Below are 26,872 nucleotides of genomic sequence, written 5' to 3'. Positions count from 1 at the left end.
ATCACAACAGTGAAGGCGGGACCAAACTATGACCCCCCACCCCCACTAGGTGATGGAGCTGATAAAAGGGGCCCAGAGCAATTGATCTAATGTGGTGGCAGAGGCTGTGTCAAGACTAATGTAATCTAATAGATAATTTCTATATTGGTTAGAATTAAGATTATTTTTATTTTTCCAGTTCATGAGGACTGTTTTCTTGGCTATGCATAGGGCAGTGAAGATCATATGGGCTATATTCTTTTCTGAAGTGACATTATCTAAGCTGCCCAGTAGACACACTAAGGGGGAAGTTGGAATGTTACATTTCAGACACTTTGATAAGTCTTCACATATCTCGCGCCAAAACTTTTGCACTGGTGGACAGAACCAAAGAGCGTGGATGTAATTGTCTGGTGTATTGCCTTGACAGTGTGAGCAGTTGTTGGAAGATGTAAAGCCCATCTTGAACATCCGATGACCTGTATAGTGCACTCTATGAAGTATTTTGTATTGTATTAATTGCAGACTGGGATTTTTAATTAATTTAAAAGTTTTTAAGCAAATCTGAGACCAGAAGTTTTGGTCTAGGTTGACTGATAAATCTGCTTCCCACTTTGCAGTAGGAAGGGATATTGATTCATCTAATTTAGAAAGTGTTCTGTATATTTTAGATAATAATTTGGGGGATTTAAGAGTAAGAAAATGTGCCGCACTTAGTGGTGTTTGTAATTCAACTTGACTGAGGTTAAATTTCTTTTTTACTATGGATTTAATTTGTTGATATTCTAAAAACCTTGTCTTGTTGATCCCATATTGTTCAACTAGTCTGTCAAATGGAATAAATTCTGTTCCCTCTAATATATGTTCTAAGTATTTAATTCCTTTACAACTCCATTCTGGGAAATTAATCATATTATTGTTTTGTAATATGTCAGGGTTATTCCAGATAGGTGTACGTTTGCATGGGATTAATGAAGACTCCGTTATTTTTAGAAACTCCCACCATGCTGTTAGAGAAAAGCTGATGTTGATACTTTTAAAGCATTCATGTCTTTTGATGTTTGAGCTAATAAATGGTAGGTCTGAAATCTCTAGATCCTTGCATAGTGCCTGTTCAACATCTAGCCAGGGCTCAACTAAGAAGGTATGTTTTAACCATTCTGAGATGAACTGAAGCCTGTTGGCTAAGAAGTATTGGTGAAAATTAGGCAGATCTAATCCTCCTCTATCCTTGGTTCTTTGTAGCGTTTTTAAGCTAATACGCGGGGATTTGTCTTTCCAAAGGAATTTGGAAATATATGAATCCAGAGATCTGAACCAATCTTGTGATGGTTTGTTAGGGATCATCAAAAATAAGTAATTTATTTTTGGCAAGATCATCATTTTTATAGTGGCGACCCTTCCCATGAGTGATATGGGTAAAGATTTCCATCTAGTCAGATCGCCTTCTACTTTCTTTAGAAGTGGGATGTGGTTTAGTTTAGTTAAGTCTGAAAGCTTAGGAGAGACATTAATACCTAAATATTTAATATTTCCGGATTGCAGTGGGGCAGAGGAAGAATTATGGAAGGAGCAGTTAATGGGGAGAACTGTAGATTTTGGCCAGTTAATTGAATAATCTGAAACTCTTGAAAACCAGTTTATTAAAGTAATTACCTCAGAGAGGTTGGTTTGTGTGTTTTGCAGAAAAAGCAACACATCATCCGCATAGAGACTGATTTTATGTTCTATGTTCTTACATTTTATGCCCTTAATTGTTGTAGCCTGTCTAAATGCTGCTGCTAGAGGTTCGATAAAAATTGCAAAAAGTGAAGGGGAGAGTGGGCATCCCTGTCTGGTGCCCCTCAGGAGACAGAAGCTGGAGGATGTCTGGTCATTTGTTCTGATACGAGCCGTTGGGGAATTGTATAATATTCTTATCCAGTTTATGAAAGAGTTTCCAAAACCAAATTTGTGTAAAGTTGCGAATAAAAATTTCCAATTAACTCTGTCAAATGCTTTTTCTGCATCTAGAGATAATATTATGGTTTCGATGTTTTTATCGTATGAGTAGTCTATTAAATTAAGTAATCTACGAGTGTTTGTTGAGGAGTGCCGACCTTTTATGAAACCAGTTTGGTCAGGATGAATTAAGAGGGGGGTCATTTTCTCTAATCTCTTTGAGAGAGCTTTGCAGATTATTTTAAGGTCTACATTTAAAAGAGAAATTGGACGATAGCTTGAGGGAAATAAAGGGTCTTTGCCTGGTTTTAGCAGGAGACTAATGTTGGCAGAATTCATATTTGGTGGTAGTCTGCCCTTTTCCTCGATTTCCTGCAACATGCTGTGGAATACTGGTGCCAAAATTGTCCAGAATTCTTTGTAGAATTCTGCAGGGAAGCCGTCTGGACCTAGAGCCTTATTATTGGGCATACTTATCAGGGCTTCCTGGAGTTCACTTGGCGTCAGTGGCGAATCCAGTTCCATTGCTTGACTGTCTAGTAATTTTGGAAGAGTTACGTTGTCAAGAAACAGATCAATTTCATTTTTAGATGGGTTTATTTGTGGTGAGTATAAAGTTTCATAGAAATCCCTAAAAATGTTGTTTATTCTTCCAGGATCATATATTGTGTTCCCCGATAAATCTTTAGCAGCACATATAGTTATTTTTTCTTTATTTATTTTTAGCTGGTTAGCTAGAAATCGACCTGATTTGTTACTGTGTTCAAAATTCTGCAAGCGAAGTCTTTGTATAAGGAATTGTGTTTTTTTATTAATAGTTTCATTTAATTCTAGTTTTGTTTTGCATATTTTGTTCAATGTTTCCTGATCTTGGTGGGACGCGTAGGCTTCTTCTAGTGATTTGATGTTTTTTTCTAATTCCTGAATATTTTTGTTTTCTTCTTTCTTTTTGTGTGATGAGAAAGAAATTATTTTACCTCTCATCACAGCTTTCCCTGCTTCCCATAGAACAGAAGCAGATATTCCGGGAGTGTCGTTAAAGTCTAAATATGAAGTCCATTCCTTTTTAAAGTATTTAATAAAGTCTTCATCTTTAAGTAGTGATATATTAAATCTCCAGTTTTTACTTGGCGTAGTATTATTCTTGTGCATTAGTGTTAAAGATACAGGAGCATGATCGCTGACAGCTATAGGATGAATCTCAGTGTCTGAAATGTCACACAGCAGTGAGCTGCTGACCAAAAAATAATCCAGACGAGAGTAAGAGTGATGAACATGCGAGAAAAAAGTATATTCCTTACTGGTGGGGTGAAGAGAGCGCCATGCATCGCAAAGACCAAAGTCGTTCATATACTGTTTGATTATATTTGTGGACTGCCAATTACGCTGAGTTCCTGTTGTGTTGAGCCTATCCATTTCTTCATTTAGTCCAAGGTTGAGGTCACCGCCAAGAATGAGTGTGCAATCAAGGTGTTCAGAGAGTGCACTAAAAAAACCGTGGAAGAATGAGGGTTCATCAACATTTGGACCATATATACTAACAATACATAGTTTTTTGTTCAATATTGATAGTTTAATAATTAGAAATCTACCCTCTGGATCTATAACTGTATCGAGTACTGTAAAATTAACATTTTTATGTATTAAAATTGCTACTCCCCGTTGTCTAGAATTATAACCGGCTGCAAACACGTTAGGAAACTCAGGTGTTTTAAGTTCATTTAAACCTGTGACAGGTTTGTGAGTTTCTTGTAATAAAACAACATCTGCCTGTAGTTTTTTAAGCTGGTTAAATATTTTTAACCTCTTTCCTCTGGTGCCAGCTCCATTTACATTCCATGTGACAAACCTCAGCATGCCCTTAATTGTGCGTGTATGTCTAATGATGTATGCTGGGTGTTTCGTTTAGACAGGTGGAGAGAATATGGAAACATCCCTTGTTTGTAAATAGAAAGAGAAAAAGAAGTGTGGTGAGAGACTCCATAAGTCTGACTATGTGTGTGAATATTCACTAATATGAACAAGCGTGGCTTGCTTATGTGTCCTGCAAGTCTGTGCGTGCTGTGAGGCTGTTGTGAATGTGCTGCCGTTGAGCTGATGTGTTTGCGTGATCGTGTTGTGAAAATATGGAGAAATAGAGGGTGTTGTTTGTAGGTGAGTGGGGAAGTAGGTGACCACAGCAGTGAAAGACAAGAGAAAGAAAGAAACCACATGAACTGTGAGCGACAACAAAAAAAAAGAAACGAAACGGAAACATTCCAATTAAAGCAATGACGGAGGGTGACGGTGTTATATCTGCTATGACATCATATTGATATTACTAGCTTAAACTCATGTTAAAGGAGAGAGTGTGAATGAATAAGAAAAGAGTGTAGCGGGTTCTTATCTGGAGTGCAGTTAATATAACTACGGTGTGGTGCCGAGGTCGCGGTAAAGCTGTCCGTCCACGTAGAGCCGGTCCACGGCGATGACAGCACGGGAGCCTTTCTGGATGAAGCTACGTCGAACTGGGAACAGGACCTTGCGTTGTTCCAGGATCTCTTTGGGGAACTGGTCGTTCACGCTGAAGTCCGTTCCTTTCAGCTCTCTGCCGCGACTCTTCACCTGTTCCTTCTGTTTGAATTGACTGAATTTGGCCACAATAGGCCGTGGTCTCCCGGTCCGCGACCGCGCGCCCCCCAAGCGATGTACTCTATCGAAGTCGATGTTCTTTACGGTGTCCTCCGGCAGCTTCAGGTGGATTTTAATGAAGTTTTTCACCGTTGCCTCTGCGTCCTCTCCGGCAGTTTCTGGAATACCAGAAAACACAAGATTATCTCTCATGCTACGGGCTTGTAGATCGATAACGGACTCTTTTATTTTTTTATTTTCAATGTTTAGCTGGGTCACGTTATCGGTGAGAGATTTAACCGACTCCCGTAGCGTGGCATTTTCAGCGGCAAGCGTTTCCACCTGCTGCTGGCTGAATTCCAGGGATTCTCTCAGAGATTTAAATTCCCGGTGTAAAATCTCCACCAGGGACAGCCTCGCATCGAAACTGGACAATCGCTTGTCGATTGACTCCAGGATTTCTGCGATGTCTTTGCCGGCAGGCGATGTTGTACCGGGGGAGTCTGCCTGGCGACTTCTCTTCGATGACGGCGTCTCGATTTTGGCCGGGGAAGATGCACTCTGGGCCTTATGCATTACTAAATCTTGAAAACAGCGGTCGATGTAATCTTGGAGAGCGTCTAAACTCTCCCCGTTGTCCTCCAGGGTGTTAGAGATGATAAAACAGATGTTGTTAGTTATATGACAATTGATTAGTATATTTGGTAATACTGAAGCTTGGAAAACCTTTGTTAAACTCTATGCTACCATTTGCTTTTTCTCCGCCAAAATCTCCGGCGTCTGACGTCACCTACAACATCACTTCCGTCACTTACCGTTCCCTTCCGTCCTTACCGTTCTACCGTTCACATACAGCATTGTTTGACAGAAATGAAGGAGAAAAAATGTTTTGTTGGTCATTCATTTTTGTCATGACATCACTTTGATTAGTTGAGTATCTGAGGCTGAGACCACAGGACTGTAAACATGATTGTTGGGCTTCATTTCTGTGCTGAACAGTCATTTAAGATTAGTTAGTAAATAACAATTAGTTAATGTTGTTCATGAGACTAAAGTCATCTCACTGTGGTAATGTAAATATAATATGGCCAATATTATAGTATTGTCAGAATATTGTGATATATATATATAAAAAAAACACCCAGCACGCCCATGCGGGCGGTTTATCCTTCAAGCTTGGGTCCTCTACCAGAGGCCTGGGAGCTTGAGGGTCCTGCGCAGTATCTTAGCTGTTCCCAGGACTGCGCTCTTCTGGACAGAGATCTCTGATGGATCTGCTGGAGCCACTCGCCTAGCTTGGGAGTCACCGCACCTAGTGCTCCGATTACCACGGGGACCACCGTTACCTTCACCCTCCACATCCTCTCGAGCTCTTCTCTGAGCCCTTGATATTTCTCCAGCTTCTCGTGTTCCTTCTTCCTGATATTGCTGTCATTCGGAACCGCTACATCGATCACTACGGCCGTCTTCTTCTGTTTGTCTACCACCACTATTTCCGGTTGGTTAGCCACCACCATTTTGTCCGTCTGTATCTGGAAGTCCCACAGGATCTTAGCTCAGTCATTCACCACCACCCTTGGGGGCATCTCCCATTTTGACCTCAGAACTTCCAGGTTATACTCGGCACAGATGTTCCTGTACACTATGCCGGCCACTTGGTTATGGCGTTCCATGTATGCCTTGCCTGCTAGCATCTTGCACCCTGCTGTTATGTGCTGGATTGTCTCTGGGGCATCTTTACACAGCCTGCACCTGGGGTCTTGCCTGGTGTGATAGACCCCAGCCTCTATGGATCTTGTACTCAGAGCTTGTTCTTGTGCTGCCATGATTAGTGCCTCTGTGCTGTCTTTCAGTCCAGCTTTGTCCAGCCACTGGTAGGATTTCTGGATATCAGCCACCTCCTCTATCTGCCGGTGGTACATACCGTGCGGGGGCCTGTCCTTCCATGATGGTTCCTCATCTCCCTCCTCTTTCTTGGGTTTCTGCTGCCTGAGGTATTCACTGAGCACTCGGTCAGTTGGGGCCATCTTCCCAATGTATTCTTGGATGTTCGTTGTCTCATCCTGGACTGTGGTGCTGACACTCACCAGTCCCCGGCCCCCTTCCTTCCGCTTAGCGTACAGCCTCAGGGTGCTGGACTTGGGGTGAAACCCTCCATGCATGGTAAGGAGCTTTCTTGTCTTTATGTCAGTGGCTTCTATCTCCTCCTTTGGCCAGCCTATTACCCCAGCAGGGTACCTGATCACGGTACCCTGCTGGTACGTGTTGATGGCCCGGATCTTGTTCTTACCAGTCAGCTGACTCCTCAGGACTTGCCTGACCCACTGCAGGTACTTGGTGGTTGCAGCTTTTCTAGCGGCCTCTTCATGGTTCCCATTCGCCTGCGGGATCCCCAGGTACTTGTAACTGTCCTCTATGTCTGCAATGTTGCCTTCTGGTAGTTCAATCCCCTCAGTTCTGACTACCTTCCCTCTCTTTGTTACCATCCGACTACACTTCTCCAGTCCGAACGACATTCCAATGTCATTGCTGTATAGCCTGGTAGTGTGGATCAGTGAATCGATGTCTCGTTCACTCTTGGCATACAGCTTGATGTCATCCATGTACAGGAGGTGGCTGACAACTGCTCCGTTCCGTATCAGAATCAGAAAGGGTTTTATTGCCAAATGTTGAGCAGGTAGTCGGTATCCGTAGCCAGTCTTGTTAATGATCTCACTGAGGGGGTTCAGGCCTATGCAGAACAGCAGTTGGGACTTGTGCTATGGGCTTGGAGTTGGCCTCTAGTGTTGTACGCCATATCCCCATTGAGTTCCTGATGAAGGCTCTTAGGGTCCCATTGATCTTGTACAATTCTAGGCATTCCAGTATCCAGCTGTGGGGCACTGAGTCATAGGCCTTCTTGTAATCAATCCAGGCAGTGCACAGGTTGGTCAGTCTGGTCTTCAGAATCAGAATCAGAATCAGAATACTTTATTGATCCCTGGGGGAAATTATTTTTTGTTACTTTTTGGTGAGTCTTGGTGAGTTTGGTGAGTCTTTGGTGAGCCGAGTCTTGCAGTCTCGGCTGACTGTTCTTTCTACCAGTAGCTAGTGTTTTGCGCCTCTGGTATTCTTGCCAATTCCTTTCTGTGTCCCGCTCATGTATTGACCCATGTGCCTGTTCATCTTAGCCGATATGATGCCTGACAGGAGCTTCCATGTAGTACTGAGGCAGGTTATTGGTCGGTAGTTGGAGGGGACCGGTCCCTTCTTGGGGTCCTTGGGGATCAGGACCGTCCGACCTTTGGTTAGCCATTCTGGGTGTCTCTCGTTAACTAGCAGCTGGTTCATTTGTGCTGCCAGACGCTCGTGGAGTGCAGTCAGCTTCTTTAGCCAGTAGGCGTGAACAATGTCGGGCCCTAGTGCTGTCCAACTCTTCATACTGGAGACCCTTTCTTGGATATCTGCCACTGGTTACTGGACCCTGTTCAGGGAGGTCGCTGTGGTCTGCCCTCAGATCCACTAGCCACTGAGCATTGCCGTTATGGGTTGCGTCCTTCTCCCATATGCTCTTCCAGTATTGCTCCGTCTCCAGCCTTGGTGGTGCTGTTCTCTTATTGTTCCCTTGCCCCTGAGAGTACACCTTTGCTGGTTCTGTGGAGAACAGCTGGTTTATTCTCCTGCCTTCTATCTCTCTGGTGTACCTCCTCAAGCGGCTGGCCAAGGCTGTGAGTCTTTGCTTGGCAGTTTCCAAGGCCTCAGGTATGGACAGCTTGCTGTATTTCTTATGCACCTTCTTTGTCGCACCTTTCTGCAACTCCGTTAGTTGGCTAACCTCCCTCCGTGCTACTTTGATCTTGCCCTCTACCCTCCTTCTCCATGGAGGGTACTGCCCCTTGTGGCTGTTCAACTTGTAGCCAAGCATCTCACTGATCACTGCTGCCGTATTGTAGATCAGCTTGTTAGTGTCGGTAATCGTGGTTGTAGGTATTGTCCGTAGTGCTGCATTAACATCATCTAGCAGACCTTCAGAGGGTACTTCACGTAATCTTGGTAACCGGCTACGGGGGATCCAGGTTTCAAGCTTGGCCATGATCCTATTTTTCAGGTCAGTTCCTCAACGATCCTTCTCCTATCGCACTTGGGGCGATGTACCCAATCTCGGGTGGGGGTGATGATATCTTCCCCCCCCCCACCTGGCATCCTGACTCCTCCTTGCCGTAGCATTTGTGTTGCACCTCATCACCTTCTTTTGAATGTTGGAACACTGAGCTACTAGTTGTTTCGCCGTCATTGTGGATGTTGGGTATCGAAGAATCCATAGGTCCCTCATCCTATTCATGTAGCCCCTTCCGCTGGGGTTACTTGCGTAGTAGCATTCCAACAACGCTCTGTTTTTATCTCTTGACCACTGATGCCTTCTTGTTCCAGTAGCCCACTTTTCGTCAGGGTGCCCTGGTTCCTCAACACCTGACGCGGACCTTGTTGATCCAGGCGACGTCCGAGCCGGCATGCCTTCATATTTATCTGTCTCGCTCATGTTTGCGGTAGGCTTGCTTAGCATAGGGGGTCTAGCCTTAGGACCCTTACTGGATACAGACGCCCCAGGCAGGAATCGAACTTGTGATCCTGTGTTGCAAAGGCATGTAGTCTAACCACTACGCTATCCAGCTGCTGTCAGTGATTTTTATATATATATATAAATCACTGACTTTCAGCTTGTTGTGTTTGTGGATATATGACTGACTTTAATTATTAAACATTCGCACATAAATAAGTGACGTCATTTTCAGTACTTTTGACAGTTCACTCTTCGGCCGCTCCATCTTATTAGGGAAATTCCACATACATAAATGTAAATTTAAAAACTCAACCCCATCATTTAATTTGTTTTTGATTGAAATTGAATATTATTTAAACTCTCTTAAATTAACTTCCAATAAAAAAGGTTTATCATTGATTGAAATTCATTCAGAAATGTTTAACGAATGAGCTGTCACAACTTTCAAGTACACAGTTGTTATGAAGTCTGTCACATTCCCCCCCCCCCCTTTTTTTTCTTTTTTTCTTTTTTATCCTTTATTTATTTATCCTTCTTATTTCATTGTACTGTATATTGTTACTCTTATTTGCCTTGTATGTCTACTGTACAAAGTGAACTGGAATGACTGACTGTTCGCTTTATAATTTCAATAAAGTTTTGAAAAAAAAAAAAAACCTCTTCGGCCGCTCCCTTCTGCCGTATTTTGCGGCAAAATTATCCACATCCACCGCCGCGCTATGAATTGTGGGATATATGGGACCACGAAGCGCGCACCGGACCACGCTTGATATTTGGGGAAATCGACAGCGCATTTGGAGTATGCATTTGAAGTACACTTCGAATTGGGACAGCCGTCGTCGCATGGCGGTGACGTAACCGCACTTAAAATGCGTACTTCAAGCGTGCAGACCCTGAATTGGGACACAGCCTCACTCACCCCCTCCCTCCTGGCTCACAGCTTCCTCTTCTTCTTGGTTGGCAACCAATGTTAAGGCGCATTACCACCCCCTGGCTCACAGCTCAGTGGACATTTAGATGAGAAAATATATATTTAACACATTTAAGGAAAATACTAATGAAATAAAAAATAAAAATATATTAAAATAAAATAAAAATGAATAAATGTTTATTAAGCAATTTTGATAGGAAATTGCTTAATTTTAGAAATGTTTTGCTCTTTTTTGCTCTCTAAAATAGTTGTTTTCTTTTAGAATCATTCATCTTAGCAGTAGGATTTACATGAAAAGAGAAACAAATTAAGTTTTAGTGAAAATGTACATTTTTTGCACTCTCTGGTCGACTGACTCAGTGACCCAAATGACTCAAAAAATCCGATTCACTTTGGTGAGTGACTCATTAAAACTGGATTCAGTAAAAAGAATCAAATTTACTATCACTAGCTGTGACGTAATCGGCCTTAAAATGTGGCCTTTAAGGCTGCAGACCCTGAATTGGGATACAGCCCAAATCCGGTCATTGGCTGTATCCCAATTCAGGGTCTGCAGCCTTAAAGTACGCATTTCAAGGCCGATTACGTCACAGCGGCACGCCGAAGGCTGTCCCAATTCAAAGGCTGCTCGAAATGCGGCCCTGAAATGCGTCCTTCATTTCCCTGAATTTTAAGGCTGTGGCAGTGTAGACTTCGTGGCCCAACATATCCCAGAATGCATAGCGCAGCGGTGGGTGTGGATAATTTTGCCGAAAAAAAACGGCGGATGAGGGGCGGCCGAAGAGTAAACTTTAAGCAAGTACTGAATATTATGTCACTTATTTATGTGCAAATGTTTAATAACGAAGAACATTAAAACATTACTGTTGGCCACATGTCGGCAAAGTTATGTGACATTAGTGACGTTTGTACTAGCTTGGTTTTAAAGCCTTTACTTTAAAATATACGGCGTTCAATAGCTGAGCTTAATCTTACAGAGAATGATCAAAGCTCATGTAGAAACAAACAAACAAATGAACAAAAGATTTTCTCCTTCATTTCTGTCAAACAAAGCTGTATGACACGTTTCCAGCTGTTAGTATCATGGTTGCTAGGCAACCTGGGCAGCGCAACTGAGGCTAGACCGTCCCATTTCACAAGCCTCGCACTTCCGGCCTTAGCGGTCTTTGAGTATGCGGCCCTTGAGGATCGTTGAGGCTGCGTACTTTAAGGCTGCAGACCCTGAATTGGGATACAGCCATTGGTACGTCCTGGCTTGTGTAGTTACTAGGTAACAATAGCTCAACACTGCCCCTAGCGTCCTGGAGCACTTCCGTTGTGTTTTGGAATTTGCATGTGTTTTGGGGTTTGCATGTGTTTTGGAGTTTGCATGTGTTTTGGAGTTTGCAAGTGTTTTGGATTTTGCAAGTGTTTTGGAGTTTGCAAGTGTTTTGGAGTTTGCATGTGTTTTGGATTTTGCAAGTGTTTTGGAGTTTGCAAGTGTTTTGGAGTTTGCAAGTGTTTTGGAGTTTGCATGTGTTTTGGAGTTTGCATGTGTTTTGGATTTTGCAAGTGCTTTGGAGTTTGCAAGTGTTTTGGAGTTTGCAAGTGTTTTGGAGTTTGTACGTGCTTTGTCTCTAGGGGCCACCATAGTTACATAATGACATGATGAGTTTATTGAAGAGGACTTTTTTATGTATATTAGTGCTGATAAAATCTCAAGTGATTAAGTGAAGATTTTCACAGACTGATAACATCATATATTTTATCCAAGGTGGACTGGCAGCAGTGATCTACACGGACACTTTACAGACCTTTATCATGCTTATTGGATCATTCATTCTGATGGGCTTTGGTAATATGAAAAATTTTACATACAAATTATTTGTTGGAAAGTTACAAAAATAAATAATAATGTTGATCTAACTTGCACATGATTTTCCTCAGCTTTTAATGAAGTGAAGGGATATGAAAACTTTGAGAAACTCTACATGCAAGCTGTCCCCTCAATCACGGGTAACATCAGTGCAAACTGCTATGAGCCCCGGCCAGACTCCTTCCATCTCTTCAGGGATCCACTTACAGCAGACATCCCATGGCCTGGTCTCGTGTTTGGACTCACTATTCAGGCTATCTGGTACTTTTGTACTGATCAGGTGAGTTAAGCAAATAAGCATTGGGCAGCTCAACTGCAGTTTTCAGCAACCAGTCTGTAGTCAAAAACCGAGACAAATTCAGCTGATTGCCTCGGTGTGTTCATATATTCATGCTAGACTGAATTTAAATAAGGAGAGAACAATTGGAAGAAATTCAGTTAAGTTATGTAACCTAGAGGTGGTGAAGAAAATGCAGATGGAGTCTTGGATCCAGCTATGAGTAAACAGGGTGAAGCAGAGATGAGGAGGACCTGGGCTGCATGAATAGGAATCATAAAGGCAGAATGACAGACAAGCACTGAGATTTAAAAGTATGCAGAGAGGAGAGTAGCAAGGAGAGGGCAGGGGGAAATGATTGGACTAGAACAAGGATGTCAGGACTCAGTCTGATGTGGGAAGTGGATGTAAAGAATAGACCGAATGCCCGGGAAAGCAGGTAGATGAGTGATTATAGATCTTCCTCATTAATCTTACGTGTAAAGTCATTTCAATAACAAAAGATTATTTGAAAGAACTGAACATAATTTACAAAGATACAGAATTCAATTAAGTTATTTGGCAATTAGGCTATTGATCAATGGTCTTTAATCAATGGTCTTTGATCAATGGTCATAACAATTTGCATATTAATGATCAAGAAACTAACCTCACAGCCCATTGTTCATTCAGTGGGCTAGTTTCTGTCATTGTGCCAATGTACTGTGTATAAGGTTGGGCTCTAGTGTGGTGGCAAAATAAAAACCTAGAAACTTGGCTTGATACAAAGTACACTACAAGGCCGAGAATCCTGCGTGGCAGCCTGAAGAACATAACAGAACATTTCATAAGCAGTGACTGGTGTTGTGGTGCTTGCGGTGCGCACTAGAGTGAGAGAGAGAGAAAAGGTGTTGGTGGGTGCATAGTTTGGGCCAGAGGTTATAGTGACTACTGAAATGGAGTGTCGGAGTGGCTTACTTGGGCAGAAAGACGTTTAGGCTCAGAGGGGGAGGCAGAGGTCCGAGTGGCTGGCAGAGGAATGACCTGAGCTTTCTAGGCCCCTGTGTGGGATGGTGATAGCAGCAGAGCAGGCAGGTAGTGCGGTTGGTGGTACTCCCTGGAGTGTGGCTGAGAATCCTGAGAGGTTTTGTGTCCAGAATCCATAAAGGTGAACCTTAGTGTTGGTGTCGTGGTGTAGCAGGCTGGTAGAGCTAGGAGAGAAGATGACTAGGCAAGCATACAAGGACAGTGAAGCTGGCGATTAATACCCTCCATTAATTGGAAGAGGCAGGGAACCACACAGGTCACACCCAGCTGCTCGCACCCTCAAGCCCTTCCCCTCCAAGTCTTGAACAATTTTGTCTCATTGGTTACCTGCTAATTGCAGAGTAGGCATTTCCTTCTTAAAGTCAGGACATCAACAATTTCCATACCAGTCTTTTTATCACAATAAATCCACATCAAACAGATTAAAATGGATCCTCCCTCCAGTGTCTTTTGATTATTTTAAAAGCAACCTTCCAGGCTAAAACTATTTCCTTTAAAATGTTAACTTCTCTCACTGGAGTCTCCAATTTCAACTGGCTTCCCTGCTGCAACTGTGTCCTACAGATGTCGAGTGGAAAGCCAGTCTTGAATTTGCTATTAATGTTCATGAATGAATGAATCTAATAGAAAACTATAAGGCCAGGATCCCAGTGAACATTTTGATAGGAGGAAATATGCAGTAGGTCTCAAGCCAACTGAAGACCAGCATTCTTACTCAGATGCCATCAGTGAAAGAAACCATAGCATCAAGCGATCACCTCCACTGATGCTCTTCCGTGTTAGGAGCCCTTGAGTTTTAAAGGTGATCTGAGGACTTAAAATCACTTGAGAGTGAAATGGATCTCTTTTCACTTGCAGTGTAGATAATGCATCCAGTGATGTTCAGCTTCAACCCATTGAACTGCATTCTGATTCAGTCACAGGTTTCACCTCATAAGTTGACCAGGTGCAAGTTCCCAGCAGAAACATGCTCACTGTATGATTCAGGGTGAAAGGTCTTGTACCTGGGGAGCAGGTGTGAGCCTTCAGCCTAGAGAGAAAGATAAGCCATTCTCCTAAACTGATGAGCCAGTGCGTTGGACTCTGCAATGTGTATGACAGACTGTCAGATGTGGTTTACATGGTGTGGCTGGTCGAATAGAAAAGGGTGGTTGTGCTCCATCGTGACTGTCATGCACTCAGGGCTCCAGCACTAACCCTAGACTCTCAACCCAACTTGAGAGACCACTGAGAAATCTTCTAATCTGACTTAACGACAGTGTCACCTCCCCCAACATCTCAAAGATTTTGACACAGACATGTGGGTTGTTGGGGACAGATAACCACCTAGGTGAGGGCTGTGTGGAGTGTGGGAGTGTCTAAATGTAATTTCCCATCATGCCTCTGAAACACTGTGTTTCATATTGAATTTAAGAAATTTATGTTTACTGTTATGTAACCTGCTGGAAGTACAGTGTTAGTATGCTTTTTAAATGCAGAATAAAAGAGCACAGCCTTTGGAGTTGTAGGGTTTACAGCAGTATTTGAAGATTCAGTGCCTCCTTGTGAGTTTCTTGCTGTCTGATTTCTCAGCTTGTTGCAATACTTCACATTGAGTAAATGTATTTTGTTGCTTACCACCACTGAATTGTACTACAATTGTTTCCTAATTGTAGGTGATTGTGCAGCGCTGCCTCTCTGCCAAGAGTCTCTCTCACGTGAAAGGAGGTTGTATCCTATGTGGATACCTGAAGATACTGCCCATGTTCCTCATGGTTTTCCCCGGGATGATTAGCAGGATCCTGTACACAGGTGAGTGTGGTGTGTGGTTTTAAGAGTCTGTTGTATGTAACTTATGTAGCAAGCTTACTGGTATATTTAAAGTTGTGATAAAATGAAATACTGTGGATTTCTGCCTTTAATCTAGATGTGGTAGCATGTGTGGATCCAGATGAATGTGAAAAACACTGTGGGACCAGGGTGGGCTGCAGCAACATTGCTTATCCGAAACTGGTCGTGGAACTCATGCCTAAAGGTTGGTGACCTTTGTCTTATTAACTTTTAATAATTGCAGATTTTTTTATATTTCTACTTTTTAATCTGTTACTCTATTTCAGGCTTGCGAGGTCTTATGCTGTCTGTGATGCTGGCCTCTTTGATGAGCTCCCTTACCTCTATCTTCAACAGTGCCAGTACTCTCTTCACCATGGACATCTACACTAGAATTCGTCGCTCTGCTAGTGAGAAGGAACTCATGATTGCTGGCAGGTAAAACACATTTTTGCCATTGATTGCAATGAGAAAAATGATTGCATTGCATGACTGATTGCATTTTTTGTACAGAGTTTTTATCTTGGCCCTGATTGGTGTGAGCATAGCATGGATTCCTATGGTGCAGGGATCCCAAAGTGGTCAACTCTTTGTCTACACTGAATCCATCACCAGTTACCTTGCCCCACCTGTTGCAGCTGTCTTCTTGCTTGCCATTTTTTGCAAACGTGTCAATGAGACTGTGAGTTGCCTCCTTCAGTGTTTGCTTGACTTTTTCATGAAATAAGAAAGAAATCTGTTCTTCACTGTCGTTTTGTGCAGTGAAAGAATCCTTCACATACCTCTGGGATTTAGTCAGGAAAATGTTATCAAGAGCAAAGCTTTTGTCATTTGTCGCTTGGGGAAAAACTGTTTTTATGCCGAGTGTTAGGGATAAATGATTAAACCAATCTGTAAGTCTGTAGAGGAAAAATAAGACAAATAGTTCATAGCTCGGCTCAGTAGATGGACTGGGAATAAAATAGAGCTGTCAGAGTGCTTCTTGGCAAAAATAGTTATTTCCACCCACAACCACTGAAAAAGTTCAATTAATAAGTTGTTTAATCATTCCAGACATCCCAGTAGGTCCTGACCAAAAAATAGTATTACACTTGGGCAAAAGTGGTAAATATTCCTTCATGAACTGTCCAACTACTTTTTGTAGACACATTTTTTATATTTTGGATCTGTACATGTACACAGGATGCATGTTAGCTAACAAGAGTTACAAATGCTGGTATGTTAATATACTGTAAGAATCATGATTCCAGCTTCCTGTTCAATATGCATCCAAATGTAGCGCTGATTCAATCTCACTTTTAGCAAGAAGCATTTATCCAAAACTATTTCTTCAAACACAATATTATATATACATATATATGTTGCTATCTATTACTATTTTACTATATTGTATTTATTTACCATTTTTAAAACCTTTAAACTTTTTAAAACTATTTCGATAAAAAGTAATATTTGTCCTTTTTTCTTTCTTTCCACAGGGTGCATTTTATGGCCTCATAATTGGGCTGTGTATGGGCTTGAGCAGGATGATTACAGAGTTTATTTATGGGACAGGTAGCTGTGCTATCCCCAGTAACTGTCCCACTATCATATGTGGAGTTCACTACCTTTACTTTGGGCTCATTCTGTTTGTCATCTCCGGCATCGTCATGCTGGCAGTGTCTCTCATGACCAAACCTATTGACGACAAACATGTAAGTTTTTAATTTAAGACACCAAAATACCAATGCACCTATAAATTGTTGTATAGAGCATGAGATTTCATGGTCATTGATCACACATCAACAGTGTTGGGTAAGTTACTTTAAAATAGTAACTTAGTTACATTACTAGTTACTTCTCTCAAAAGTAACTCAGTTACTTCAAGTTACTCGTTACTTTCAAAGTAACTAGTTACTAGAGAAAGTAACTTTGGTTTTACTCAGATTTCTCTTGTTAATGTGTTTCTTCCATAACGTTGCCAGTCTTCTAGCTTGCTTACTTGCCACAAGTGCACTGTGCCACCTACCAATAGAAAGGAAAAGATAATGTGCATATTTCCACGAGAGAAATCCCACGCCTGGACCATCATTGACTGCTGCCATGATTCTAGCCTACGTCACAGCGTCATGTGCGCTTTTTACATGCAACACAAAAAATGCAGTCGTGGTGCTTTCGATTGTACTCAGAACTCGGAAATTCTGCCTTCTGAATAGGAAGATGTAGGTAACACCAGACTGCAGATGAGCTGCATACAGGGCTGGACTGGGACAAAAAAATCGTCCCGGGCATTTTGACTAGAGACCTGCCCACCATTATAGGAAAAATCATAAAGCCTTTGAATGAAAACAAACACTGTTGTGACAGTGAGGTACACTGTTTTGATGGTATATATGCATCAATCTATCAATCGTTTGTTGTAAGATTCAGATAATTATTTTTTAAAAGCTAGACATTTTAAATGAGAATAAGAAAGAAAAGTATTTCTTTGTGCCCCCCTTTCCCTGTTAATGCCCTACCTGGCCCCCTGGCAACACTTTGCTAGATCCGCACCTGCACAGTTACCAGCTGTCAGCTACCTAAAAAAGGATCCTGGTGTTATTTGTCTCTCAGAAACAGTTCATAACTTCCCTTCAACTCATTCATGTCACCTAAAAGGTAAACCTGTTTCTCCATCACCTGTTCAGCTCTGATGATTCAGTAAGGACATCTCCTGGTTTCATCTTCATGTTTCCCTCTCACCAGATAACCAAACCATATCATGACCAGCAGGTTTACAGCTGTGGCTCCAGCAAACATCAGCTGATTCTAGAAATTAATATTAAATAAATTCTAACAACAGCTGATCAAGCTTAAACGTGCTGCTGTTGTTTAGCGCGACATCCGCTGGTTTCCTCTTTCGGCACAAAGTGAGCGATAAACAAACAAGAGAGCCGATCAGCTGATCATTGATCAGTTTCATGATTGAAGTAGAAACAGGAGAGGGAGGGGGGAGAATGAGAGAAGAAGAGGCAGCTGTGCAGCAAAGACAGAATAACTCCAGCTTTGTGTCTTTTTCATTGTAGCTGAATTACGGGACAAACTGTTCCTTTTCACCTCAATAAGAAACGTTTAATATTTTCTCTGAATACCAGACAGGACGGTTGGCAACTCTAATAACTTATGAACAAAATAAAGTTCAACATCATTAACTTCATAGCACCACCCAGCTGTATAGAAACTCCGTCATGCTAGCTAGCACGCAGTACGGAAAAAGTCAGAATAACGAAAATAAACTACACCTAAACTTGGTTTATATCTGACCCAGAGAGACTGCAGGTCATAACTTCTTACCTGAAGTTCAGTTCACACTTGGACCGGCGGCCGCCTCGGGTCTCTTTTCCTTCTGCGTCCCCTTTCCTTCATCCACCTGCTGGCCTCCACCACTTGCTAATGTTACTGAATCTGTGGAAGCTCCGCGATAGCCACCACACGAAGTAACGAGTAACGACCCTATCTAAATCCCAGTAACGAGTAACGCGTTCCTGATTTTGGCATAATAACTAGTTACCGTGCTCGTTACCACAATAATAACGTAGTTACTGTAAAGCGTTACTTAATAACGCGTTAGTCCCAACACTGCACATCAATGACATAGAGGTATTATGTCTGTAGCCTAGCGCAGCCTTGAAACTTTCTTCTCTTTGTTGCTCCTGTCATGATGATGAGGAACATACTGCTCTCCTATGAAGTCTGACAGACATCCACCATCACATGAACTCCATTATTTATTTGTTTGTTTTTTTGTCTTGGTATCCCAGAGCAGCAACTTCCAGTCGCCTTTGTTAATCTAGGTTCTGATTGGAAAACAGATATTTGTGACATATTTGTAAGATAGCCAATGCTCAGTTTATGTGATTGACACTGAAGATATTTACACAGAGGAGCACATTGATAATATTCATCAGCTAACAGTAAAGATTTCGGATGAACCAAACTAGCCAGATGTGGTCAAGTGCTGATCCAGATCTTTGGTGACCTACCAAGCCCTGATGATGCTGCTGTTTGCTTGTCTGTTACAACCATTCAAGCCGTGGCTCAGGAAGACATCGGTAATGAGTTGGTTCAGAGATACTTAAAAGAACTAGGTGCGAGGTAGTGGTGAAGCAAGTTTTTTGAGTGTTATTCAGAGTAAGGTCCAAAAAGCTCAACATAACCTCAACACTCACAATGACACCCAACTAAGAATAGTGGCACATCCCCCCAACACTGTAACTATTGATCAATTGATCATGATGAACCTACCTACAGTGCACCTTCCAGTGCTGTGGTGGAACTTGATAGTATTGATCTCACTCTACTAAACCCAACTCAGATCTAGAAGCTCTTGGTCAACACAAACCAAATCACGCACCTTTGCTGGCCACACTCCCTCTCCCACTGGTGAGGTAGACTATGAAGCATGACAGACTCAAGTAGATCTCCTTCTTCGTGCTTACCTTTATAATGATGAACAAAAGATGAGTAAATACTTTGAAGGTTGCTCAGTCCAGTTGCAGAAGTTGTTAAGCTTCTTGGTATGAACTCCCTACCCACTGCTTATATTAATCAGCTTCAATTAATATAAGCAATTTAGTGTTGTAGAGAAGTGTTGTTTGCAGCATTTCTCAGATCCAATCAGAATAGTGAGGAAAAACTGTCAGCATTCTTGAAAATACCCCATCATTGCAAACAAGGAGGGGCTCATAGCTGATCCCCGACTTAATCCCACCCCATCTTGCATCCATCTGTTACTTCTACCGCACGCGACACTGTAGTTTCACTGCTCTCTTACATATTAATCTTACATACTTCTCTGCCACTCATGACTTCTTCACGCGATACAACAGTTCCTCTCTTGATACCCTACCATATACTTTCTCCACATCTACAACACCTCCCGACCTCTCGTGATCCTTTCTGACACTCTCTTCACTTCTACAACAGTATACACATACTCTTAGTTTGAATCCATCTCCAGTGCTCTTGGCCTTGCTTCTATTCCATCTACTCTTTTGCACACAATACATCTATCTTCTTCATTATATCCTCCAGCTCTCTCCCTTTACCAGCCATAGTTGTAACCAGCCTACATTTAATGTTGCCTCTACACTCCTGCTTTTTTCTTCTATCTTGCTGCCTCCTAACACACCTTCCCTCTATCCTCATCCTCCAGCTTCCACCAGACTGATCTAGTATGGAGATTTAACTTGCTTTAACCTTCATATCTGCTGAGTCTCCTTGTTAAACTGTGTTTAATCAGTTATTAAGAAGTAAAATAAAATGATAAATTTTCTGATAATATTTTTCACCACATTTTGTGCCGTTTGACTAGTTGTATCGACTGTGCTGGAGCCTGAGGAACTGTACAGAGGAGAGGGTCGATCTTGAGATGGATGATTGGACTGATAACCAAGATTCCAACAGTGTGGACTCAGACGGTAATGAGCTGACATACGCAGCAGAGTAAAATATAGCACAGTAAATATGCATCCATACATATAAACAAATACATGCAGACTTTCGTTTGTCTTGTTTCTTCTTTTGCAGATGATGAGCCTGGCTTCTTGAAGAAAGCGGTGATGTGCTTCTGCGGCCTGGAAACCAAAAAAGCCCCCAAGCTGACTAAAGAAGAGGAGGAAGCGCTGCAAAGGAAGCTGACAGACACCTCAGAGGTGCCTCTGTGGAGGAACGTAGTCAATGTCAACGCCGTCATCCTTCTGTGTGTGGCTGTGTTCTGTCATGCCTATTTTGGCTAAGAGAGCTTTTTTCAACTGCTCTCTGACTCTCTAATTTATACCTCTCTGACCTGTCTTCCCCATGTGATGTTTTGTGTAATGTATGTATGGTCGAAGGGTAAGATGGCGCCGCCATTGCGTGCCTTATGAAATTTCCCCTTGTGGGACTAATAAAGGTATATCAATCAATTAATTTATACAAATTTAACAGACTGCTCAATAGGCCTCAGCCCTAAAACCCTGTTTAAACCTTATATGTTTAGAGCACTGTGCTTGTCTTTATCGCTTCTTGATATTTAAATGTTTAAGTGAACCAGTAGACAGTACTGTAATAATACAGTGGTATGCAAAAGTTTGGGGACCCTTGATAATTTTCATGATTTTCCTTCATAAATTATTGGTTGTTTGGATCAGCAATTTCATTTAAATATATCATGTAGGAGATGAACACAATGATATTTGAGAAGTTAAATGAAGTTGATTTATGAAGGAAAATCATGAAAATTATCAAGAGTGCCTTGATACCTTGCCCTGTGTCATGTATTACTGCTAATGTTCATGTGATCCATTCCCTTCTCTGTCAGCTAATTCAAACGGCTCTACACTCTTGCACTTATGTATTCTGTATCATTACTACTGTATCAGTGTTGCAATTATTATATTTGAAAAGCACTCTCCTTTTTTTTTTTTTTTAACTCTTTGAGGTATTTGAAAGCTTAAGTGAAGTAAACTGTGCTGTAACATAATAACACATATTAGACCTCAAACAAGTTTAGGTAATATATAAATATTTGCACATTTATATGTTATCTATATTAACGGTAACTTTACAAAAGATCTTAAATGGAGCTGCAGGTTTGTCTTCACTCCAAAACAATTAGTGGAAATCTACGATTTTATTTTTCATGAATTATAATGGATGAGACTTAACATTTTCAGACATAATTTAATTGAAAGTTTTGTGTTTAAATGCTTCATTATTGCTCGTGTGTAAAAGGAATTGTTACATAACTTTAAATGGAGCTTTATATTTAGCCACTCTAAAGAAGGTCTCTCCACTCCACAGCAATCTGTGCATGTTTAGATTTACTATTCACCACAAAAATGGTTCAAAAGTTTATCCCAAAATAAACTTTCATAAAGTTTCTTTTACTTAAAAACTAAGGAAACAAACATTTTTAACACGATCTGTGTGAGCTTAGTGCCATGTGGCTCGTGAAGCTGTTACTTTAGAGACACCTGTTGCTTGCTGATAGTACTTGCTCCTTTTTACAGAGGTTCACTTCATAGATCATATCCTTAAGTTGACTTTGTGATGGAGATCAGCACAAAACTACAAAGTAAGAGATATTTATTTTGTTCTGCATAAGTCTCCCTCTTTTTTAGGGCTTTATTTTTACTTACAAATGTATATTTATGTTCTTTTAATGGAAAAAGATGAAGATCTGTCTTTGATGTTTTGAGAGAGATCGATAGATCTATTACTCAATTTATAAAAACATTTTTGGAATTGGTAAAATATTAGAAAACAAATAGATGGATGGTTACACTGTTATGTGAAGGCTGTGTGCAGGCAGAAATGGTGGACCCAAAATGCAGACGCTCGGAGGCACAACGTGAACTCAAAACAGCTTTAATGCTGAACTCAAAGTAACAAACTTCCAAAATACAAACATTAATGCAGGCAGGAAAAACCAAGACACACAGCATGGGTGAGGGTAGATAAGAGTAGATTGCAACACAGACACACACAGGGCTTAAATACACAGAGGGAGCAATCAGGGAATAGGTAAAAGGAGAGAAACACAGCTGGGGCAAATGAGGCCTAACAAAACAAAGGAAGCAAAACCAGACGCATTTACATGACACACGGACTTTCAAAGTAAAACAGGAAACATAACACAGAGACGCGAACTTGACAAGGGGATACAGCTGACAGGGAAGACAGAGCCAGTGTTGCCAACTTAGCGACTTCGTCGCTATATTTAGCGAGTTTTCAGACCCCTTAGTGACTTTTTTTCTAAAAAAAAGTTGCTAAAAAAAGATGTGAAAGCGCGTATCGCTTTTACTCTCAACAAGCAGCGGGTGCTGTAATGCAGTCAGTTCTTCTTTTACTCTTTTAGGCTACGTTCACACTGCAGGTCTTAATGCTCAATTCAGATTTTTTGATCAAATCCGATTTTTTTGTCTGCTCGTTCACACTACAAATAAAATGCGACAGCAAATGAGCTCTAGTGTGAACGCTCAAAGCGGCCCGCATGCGCAAAAGAAGATGTCACACAACGCGCTCTGTTTAGACACAGAGCAAACAATATTGTTTGACTGATGGCCCTTAATATAAAGACTTCGGACTTCACGTTTCCCAATTTTTGCTTTAAGTTATTTTGTTATTTACATAATAATGTAGATAACCTAATAATTATCCTTATTGCTGTTTTAGAGAGGAGCGGTGCTTCAAAGGATAGTTGCAGATTTCTGTCAGAATCTGCAGATTATGCAGTACAAATAAAATGTTCGCGTTTCTCCAACGTTGTCTTCCCAGCAGTTTCACCGGATGGCCAGGAAGCGTTCGCGATGTCTTATCGGGCGCTTCTCCGGTGCTGATAATTGGCGTCTGTCTTGTGTCAGTGACGTAAAAGACGGATTTAATGCGACTTGACCGTTCACACAGCAGTCGCTTTCTGAAACATCGGATATGTATCGGATTCAGGACCACATACGAAAGTGACCCAGATCGGATTTGAAAATATTGGATTTGTGCCGTTCACACTGTCATACCATGATCGGATACGGGTCGCATAGGATAAAAAAAAATCGGATTTGATGCGCTTTTGCCTGCAGTGTGAACGTAGCTTTACTCTTATGCTGTTTTGTGGATCACAAGGTTTAAAACTACTTATAAACACACACACACAAAGTAACTCCACCAGAGTGCCTATTTCGGGTCACTTTTGCCGGTCCAAGCCCGGGTAAAGGAGCAGGGTTGGAATTGTGACATTAAAAAAACAATAATTGCTAAAATAAATTTAATTTGTAGTTCTAAATAAACTCTAAATGCATTTAGGACGTTTTTTACTCACTTTATGTCTCTTCCACAATGTTATTTCTCTCTCCAACAACATAGGTTACAATTAGATTAGCATGACCAATTATGCAAATTAGGCGATGACGTCATTTAGCGACTTCTAGCGACTTATAGGACAACCAATAGCGATTTTCCTTACTGAGGAGTTGGCAACACTGGACAGAGCAACTAGAGAACAAAGAGACATAAACCATAAGACAGAACTCTAACAAAGAAACCAAAGACTAGCGATGATAAGTAATATAATAAACTCAAAACCCTGGGTCAACGACCCAGGCATCCTAACATACACATTTACACTTAAATAAGAAACTTTTTTTTTGCTGCTACAGCTTTATGTTAGCCTGCTGTTATCAGACAATGATAAGATGAAGGATTTGTATGCTTTACTTGACTGTTTTATTGCACTTATCACAAGGTAAAACACCTGTAGGTAAACAATGTTGTGACCAAAGACCCTTCCTGATTTTCTTATTGTAATATTTATCAGACTCTCATATTTCAGATCATTAAACACATTTTTTTATATTCAAATACAAATAAACATAAAACTGTTATTTTTAATTCATTAACCACATTTATTAAACATCCAAGTTCAATATCACAAGCCACAACCAGGCCTCATTACACCTCCTACACATTCTGAATCAAGAAATCACTGAAACAGAACCCGTCTGTCAAAATGAAGCAGTCTAAAAGATCTCAAACATCACGCCATGACCTAAAGAAACTGAAAAACAGATCAGAAGCACAGGAACTGACATCTATCAGTCTGTCAATTGGCAGGCGGGACTCAAAGGCAGGACTCTGACAACAGGGTAAATTAAGCTATTTAGCAGATAAACTATTTACAGCAGGAATTAATCCACAGTCCAGATCTAGCTCTAACTATAAACTTTATCAAAAAGAAAAGTTTCAAGTCTAATTTTGAAAGTAGGGAGGGTGTCTGTCTCCTGAATCCAAACTGAGAGCTGATTACACAAAAACCTTCTGAGCTGTCCCACCATCTCTATCCACACTAGCCACAAGCCACCAGGCTGTTACTGTAGAGACACGGCAGACATTGCCGGCTTACAGCCAATCCTCCTGAGGTGGTCCATCACCGCCGAAGTTGACCCGTAGTCAAGTTCCATCTCTGACGCTGTCCAGGCCCCATAACTGTTCTACAGCCTTGCACCTCACCAGTGTTTGACTTTGCAGTGCTCTGTTTCTTGTTTTTGTTCACTTGAGCCTACGAGGTAGCTCTTCTGTGTTTGTAACCCTCTTCAACACAAGTTGTTTTGTTTCCCTGATGTATAATTTACAAGATTTGTAAATTGGCATTTAACAGTGTACACTAGGGATGGGAATCAAGAAAGAAACAGTTGCATTATACTCCTAACACAACTTTGGTTCTTTGCAAACATCTGCTGTTTTTTACAGGATGTGTAAAACACTGATGAGCAGTCAGGCTGGTGCCTCCATTTCTACCTATTCATGTTTCCACTGTATAATCACCACCACAGCTACAGTCTCACGCCACACACTTGGGAGTGTGTGGTGTGAGACTGTAGCCTCAGGGTTATATATTTTTAAATGATAATTATGAGACAATGTGTTTCAGTTATTTTACAGAGTAACATGAAAGTAATGTAGCGAGTAGTGTAATGAAGTACTTCTCATTTTTCCCAACACCGATCATAGCAAAGAGGGGAAATACCTCCAACAATGTGTTATCCTGTGGCGGACCACCAGGTGGCTCCACTCACACCCAAGTTGAAGGGAAGTGTTGGGGTGGAGATTTTGGCGCTCACTATATGTGAAGTTCTGAGAGTCAGTTAATAAAGTTGGAGTGAGACACTGAGACCTCTCCTGTCGTTATTACATACCTCCACATTGGTGACCCCTGTAGCGAACATGCTAAGGCTCGACGACGAAGCCAGCTCCGGCCTGGAAGCATCGGCTGCCGCCGGACTTTCACCTCCGCCGATGGCTGCGTTTGCTGTGGCGCTTAAATTGCCGGATTTTTGGCTTCACGATCCTCCTTCATGGTTCGTGCACGTAGAAGCTCAGTTTGCTCTTCGTGGAGTTTCAGCCGACGATACTAAATACCACCATGTGGTGGCCTCACTTGACCCGCTGTCAACCCGCTGCGTGATGACTCTCCTCCGGGACCCCCCAGCCCAAGGCAAGTACGCCGCCCTCAAGGCGCTGCTGCTGCGGCGTTACTCCCTCTCTGATGCTGAGCGGGCCGAGAAACTCCTTTCCCTCGCGGGCCTGGGCGACGGCACCGCTCTCGAGCTCATGGAGAGCATGCTGTCCTTGCTGGGCGCGGATGACGGAGGATTTCTCTTCACCCACCTCTTTCTCCGACAGCTGCCGGCTCCAGTGCGCGCTGGCCTTGCCAACTCCCCGCTATTGGCCACGAAGGATTACCACTCCCTTGCGGAAGAGGCGGATCGCATCCTCCTGGCTACCAGGACTTTCAGCGTCCAGGCGATTGTTCAGGACTCACCAGCGTTTTCCCCCACCCCCTCACCGATGCTCCAGGGGCCCTCCGACTCGTCCACGGTGGCCGGAATCGCTGCACGGCGGCACGGCGGCACCGCGGAAAGGGGCTTTGTTTTTATCACCAGCGTTTTGGAGCGAAGGCACGGCGCTGTCTCCCGCCTTGCAGTTTCCAGACCCAGGGAAACGGGCATGTCAGCGCTCTGTAGCAGCCGCGACCGCTGGCAACAAGGAAAGGCTGCTTTTCTTAGAGGACTCCGGCTCGGGGAGGCGTTTCCTGGTGGACTCCGGCTCACAGAAGAGCCTTCTTCCCCCGGCTGGCTCGGACAGGCTAGCTGAGGGCTGCGGGCCATTGCTAACAGCGGCTAATGGCTCTCCCATCAAAACCTTCGGTGAAAGGTTGGTGACTGTTTGCTTTCACGACCGTGACTTTCAGTGGAACTTTGTTGTTGCTGCTAGCTCTGTGCCTATAATAGGCGCTGATTTTCTTTGTGCTCATGGACTGCTGGTTGATGTTGCTAACAGACGTTTAATTGATGCTGTGTCATTTTCCTCATTACCCTGTTTGACTCGGGGTGCTCAGCCCGTGGTGCATGC

General features: G+C 42.2%; 1 protein-coding gene across 1 annotated transcript in view; it reads left to right on the top strand.

Annotated features, from left to right (window-relative positions):
• Positions 1-20,724, top strand: part of LOC101467218 (sodium/glucose cotransporter 1-like) — a 31,831-nt gene extending 11,107 nt beyond the window's left edge. The window contains exons 7-15 of the mRNA XM_014409289.2: positions 11,755-11,835; positions 11,928-12,136; positions 14,815-14,950; positions 15,066-15,173; positions 15,256-15,406; positions 15,482-15,650; positions 16,447-16,662; positions 20,301-20,406; positions 20,516-20,724. Of these exons, the coding sequence (XP_014264775.2) occupies positions 11,755-11,835; positions 11,928-12,136; positions 14,815-14,950; positions 15,066-15,173; positions 15,256-15,406; positions 15,482-15,650; positions 16,447-16,662; positions 20,301-20,406; positions 20,516-20,724 (1,385 nt within the window). The remainder of the gene's footprint in view (positions 1-11,754; positions 11,836-11,927; positions 12,137-14,814; positions 14,951-15,065; positions 15,174-15,255; positions 15,407-15,481; positions 15,651-16,446; positions 16,663-20,300; positions 20,407-20,515) is intronic.
• The last annotated feature ends 6,148 nt before the right edge of the window (positions 20,725-26,872 follow it).

This window comes from Maylandia zebra, linkage group LG7, assembly GCF_041146795.1.
Source record: "Maylandia zebra isolate NMK-2024a linkage group LG7, Mzebra_GT3a, whole genome shotgun sequence".
NCBI classification, from domain to species: domain Eukaryota; kingdom Metazoa; phylum Chordata; class Actinopteri; order Cichliformes; family Cichlidae; genus Maylandia; species Maylandia zebra.
This window is presented reverse-complemented; position numbering and strand designations above follow the sequence as displayed.